Source organism: Chiloscyllium plagiosum, chromosome 37 (assembly GCF_004010195.1).
Source record: "Chiloscyllium plagiosum isolate BGI_BamShark_2017 chromosome 37, ASM401019v2, whole genome shotgun sequence".
NCBI lineage: Eukaryota > Metazoa > Chordata > Chondrichthyes > Orectolobiformes > Hemiscylliidae > Chiloscyllium > Chiloscyllium plagiosum.
This window is the reverse complement of record NC_057746.1, coordinates 30,901,113-30,905,570: the sequence shown is the minus strand read 5'-3', so window position 1 is coordinate 30,905,570 and position 4,458 is coordinate 30,901,113. Positions and strand designations below refer to the sequence as shown.

Below are 4,458 nucleotides of genomic sequence, written 5' to 3'. Positions count from 1 at the left end.
TTGGTTCCAATGTGGACAATGACCTCCTGCTGGCCCCTCTCCCCGTGAGAACATTCTGCACCCTCTCTGAGACATCCCTGGTCCCGGCACCAGGGAAACAACACACCATTCTGCTTTTTCTCTGCTGGCCACAGAAACGTCTGTCTGTACCTCGGACTACAGAATCCCCTAACACAATTGATCTATTGGAAGCCAATATACCCCTCGTTGCGTTAGAGCCAATCTCAATACCAGAAACTTGGCTGTTCGTGCTACGTTCCCCTGAGAATCCATCACCCCCTGCATTTTCCAAAACAGCATACTTGTTTGAAATGGGTACATCCACAAAAGACTCCTGCCTGAGGTGCCTACCTCTCTTACCCTTCCTGGAGTTAACCCATCTACATAACTGTATCTGAGACTTTCCCCCCTTCCTATAACTGCTATCCATCACAAACTGTACCTTATCGCTTCTATCTGTCTCTCCACTCGATCTGATAAGATTCACATCCAACATCATTTTTGGCAGATATAATCCGCAGTAACCCTTATACTCTCTTTAAACTCCCACATCTGACAAGAAGTACACATTACTGGAAAGGCCATTTTTGCTCCTTCACAAACCACAGACTCAGAAAATAACACCATCTTATTCCTCTACAAAACATCGCACTAGGTTAAATTAATAGCTGTGGCTTATATATTAAGTTTAATCAAGAGATTTATCTCCAAAAACATATAATCAAGAATGAACCCAGTGTACTCACTAATACAGCCTTTCTCTTGGACAGACTTAAAACAACATTTAATTTAACATTAACTGTGCTGTGAACTTCGACCAAACCGGTTCCTCCAAGATTAGTTGTGAAATTTTCTCTCTCTCTTGCACTGTCCTCACCTCTCTGTCAACTCTTGAAAGGTTTTAGTATCTAGTGCTTCAGGGAAAGTTAGGTTCCTAATTACAGAAAAAGCTGCAGGTCCACAAGCTGTCAGGGAAATTCCTCATTGCTTTTCATCAATCCCAAAGTCATCTGCATGTAAAAATTAATGTTTTCTTTCTCCGTAATGTAAAAATTAATGTTTTCATTCAATGGCAGAATCGAATGAGTCTCGCTTCCCAAATATTAGCATGATGCCAGACATGCTTACCCCAATTCAAAGACAATTGTTGTGAGAATTTCTTCAGGAGCATGTTTTACTCTCATTGCCACTGAAATAACTCCACAGAGACTAGTATCCCGTGAGCAAGTCACCCTTTATTTACACATGGAATGTCCTTGACACTGAGACAGTTCCCTCAGAGCATCAGAATATGTGATACTCCTGTTGTTATCTATCAGCCCCGAATAGACCAGATTAAAACCCCTAATCAGAGAACTCTATTCTACGAGGTTCATCTGACTAACCTCAATACAGTTACTACACTCATCACTTGCCTTCCCACCTATTCAGTTGTCATCCTTAAACTTGGCTGTAGTCCATTCACTTTCCTCATCCAAGTCATTGATACATCCAGTTAATAAATGTGACCCAGCGGTGATCCCTGTGGAACATTGTTACAGGTTGCAATCCTGAAAATGCCCCCTCAATCACAACTCTCTGTCTTCTATTAGTTAGCTAATCATCAATCCATGTTAATATATTACCTCCAATACATTAAGTTGCCTGATGTATGACACCTTATCAAATGCCATCTGAATATCAAAATAATGTTACATCCACTGCTTTCCCTTTATCTTTGGGCATATTACTTCTTTTAAAAATTCTAGTAAATTTGTTAGGCATGATTTTTGATCATTTTATGTACGCTTTGCTGTTACATCTCTATAATAGACTTTACCATTTTCCCAAAAGCAGTTGCTGACCTAATTGCCGTATAATTACCTCCTTTTTCCCTCCTTCCTTTTTAAATTGTTACAGTGTCAGTTTCCAGTCATCTGGGACTTTTCCAGAATCTAGGATACCTAGATGATTACGAACAGTGCATCAATTTTGTAGTTATCTCCTTTAATACAGTCACACAATTCTTTATCCGAAATTCCAAAATCTGATTTTTTTTCGTGGAGTGTGGAGCATCATTTTGGCGTGTGAACAGGTGACCATTTCCACACCCAGTCGAACCACCTCACTCTGATGTGACGTGGTGGCGTGGCCCAGCACTGGCAGGCGTGAATTATGACTCAGTGCCTGTACTATTCACACCTGCATCTGCTGTGAGGTAATAGTGTTTTTATTTCACTGTGGAAATGTCATTTATTCTGAAATCTGAAAAGTTCCGAGTTTTGAAAAGCAACTGGCCCCAAGGATTTTGGATAAAGGATTGTGTACCTGTATTTGAATATGCAACTCACCACAGTGAGCAGATTTCTCAGGCTTTAGCCCCATTTGTCTCTGAGCACTTTTTTGTCGAGTGATAGTGTATGAATATTTTTTCTCTCCTTGTTTTTCCCCTATATAATTTGTAATTTCGGGATACTATTAGTGAAGACTGATTCCAAGTTATATTCAAGCCCCTGCCATTTCTTGATTCAATGTTATTATTTCCTCATCTTCATTCTCTAAGTGGCCTGAGTTGACTTTGACTTCTCTATTTCTTTTTTATACATGTAAAGAGGTGATACACATTTCCCACAGACACGTGTTCTCTTCCCCCACACATATATAACACCCTCAAACATGCCTTTACCCCACACATCTCCCCACCTTGCTCACACATGTACTCAGATTCCTCCCATCCTCACATCTCCAAGCACACATCGACTTCTCTACAGCCACACACCCACCCACTGACACGTGCACATCCACCCATTCACAGACATCCCCTCCAAACATCCTTGACTACCATTCAAATATCTCCTCCATGCACACATTTCCCCCACAAACACAAGGCCGTCCTCCCTCATGCATGTAAGATCCCCACAAATACATCCCCCAACCATATACACAACCTACAGACATTCCTCTCCATGCAGAGGTGTACGTATGTACACACACACATGCACACTTTCTCTCTCTCTCTTATATCCATGGACTGTCTGTACTTCTGTTTTTATCTCCTAGTCTCTGTGACCCTGGATGAGGAAACAGTGAGTCCCTGGCTCGAGCTCTCTGAGGATCTGAAGATTTTGAGCCGGACCAAGACCTGCAGGAGTGTTCCTGACACTGAGAAGAGGTTTACAGACCGTCCCTGTGCCCTCGGATCAGAGGGATTCACATCGGGGAGACATTACTGGGAGGTGGAGGTGGGGGGGAATCAGGACTGGATTCTGGGTGTAGTCTTAGAATCTGTGGAGAGGAAGAGACGGGTTAGCTTGATCCCGCAAACTGGGTTCTGGATCCTTGGGCAGGATGGGAATCAGTTTTATATGAACTGCTCCCCTCGATCCCCTCTCCGTGTCAATCAGATCCCCAAGAAGGTGGGAGTTTATCTCAGTTATGAATCTGGGACAGTTTCATTTTACAACGGAATCAGTTTTATATGAACTGCTCCCCTCGATCCCCTCTCCGTGTCAATCAGATCCCCAAGAAGGTGGGAGTTTATCTCAGTTATGAATCTGGGACAGTTTCATTTTACAACGCGGACACCAAGTCCCATCTCTACACCTTCACTGGGAATACATTCACAAAGAAACTTTATCCTTTCTTCTGGACTTTGGATGAAAACCATTTTCTGAGAATCTGCTCTGATTCTTATCTGGATCTGGGAAAAGCACAGGGTCTTAGAGTCTTTTCATCCCTAACGTCAAAATAACCTGACCCTGGGAAGGGTCAGAGGTCAGGGATTGGGGTTTAAAATGTGCCATTGAGAACAGGTTGGTTCCTAATGTGAGTTTGAATTTCCTGATTATATTTTGTAAAATCCTAATCATACTGTAAATAAAACAAGTACTGTGTTTGCCGAAATGACAAAATTCCTCTGGTATTTTAAGTACCTTACATCATAAGTAACAGGAAATACACAAATGGTTATTTTCAGTGAATCGGGTAGTTTGGAAATCTTGATTTTTAATGTCACTTTTCTACCATGCTGCATGGAACAGAAGTTACTGATTCTCTGAATACCTGTTTTGTAGCTGGAGATTCAAGTGTAGTGCCAGTTTCAGCCAGAAGATGGTGATGATGAGCTGTACAAAGATCAGTCCAATTTGACACTGCAGTGCCAGCCCCTCCTGCTGGGCACTGAGGGCAAAACCACAAACACAAAATGCAGGATCTGTTTCCGTATTAGCTACCTTACACCTTCACTCAAACTGCCTTCCATCCCATGGCCTCAGTTCCTCAAGAGGCCGCCAGATTCATTCACCTTTAACATGAGGGGGTGTCCAGCACTTAGATTCACTCTGGCCCCAAAACCATCTTGACCTGATCCTGGGACTGGCCCTTGGTTATTGTTATTCTGGAACTTACTTGGGCATGCTCCCTGACTGTCCATTTACAGTCTCACTCCCTCTGACTGATCCTCCAATCGTAGGCTCTCTC

At 42.5% G+C, this 4,458-nt stretch overlaps 1 protein-coding gene across 2 annotated transcripts in view; it reads left to right on the top strand.

Moving 5' to 3' along the window:
• Positions 1–3,882, top strand: part of LOC122541431 (zinc-binding protein A33-like) — a 19,278-nt gene extending 15,396 nt beyond the window's left edge. The window contains exons 6-7 of one of the 2 annotated variants that reach the window (XM_043678197.1): positions 3,040–3,338; positions 3,452–3,882. In XM_043678197.1, coding sequence (XP_043534132.1) covers positions 3,040–3,338; positions 3,452–3,730 — 578 coding nt within the window. In that variant the 3' untranslated portion in view covers positions 3,731–3,882. Of the gene's footprint in view, positions 1–3,039; positions 3,384–3,451 lie in introns of both variants that reach the window. The other variant, XM_043678198.1, reaches the window with a different exon arrangement.
• Positions 3,883–4,458: the final 576 nt, after the last annotated feature.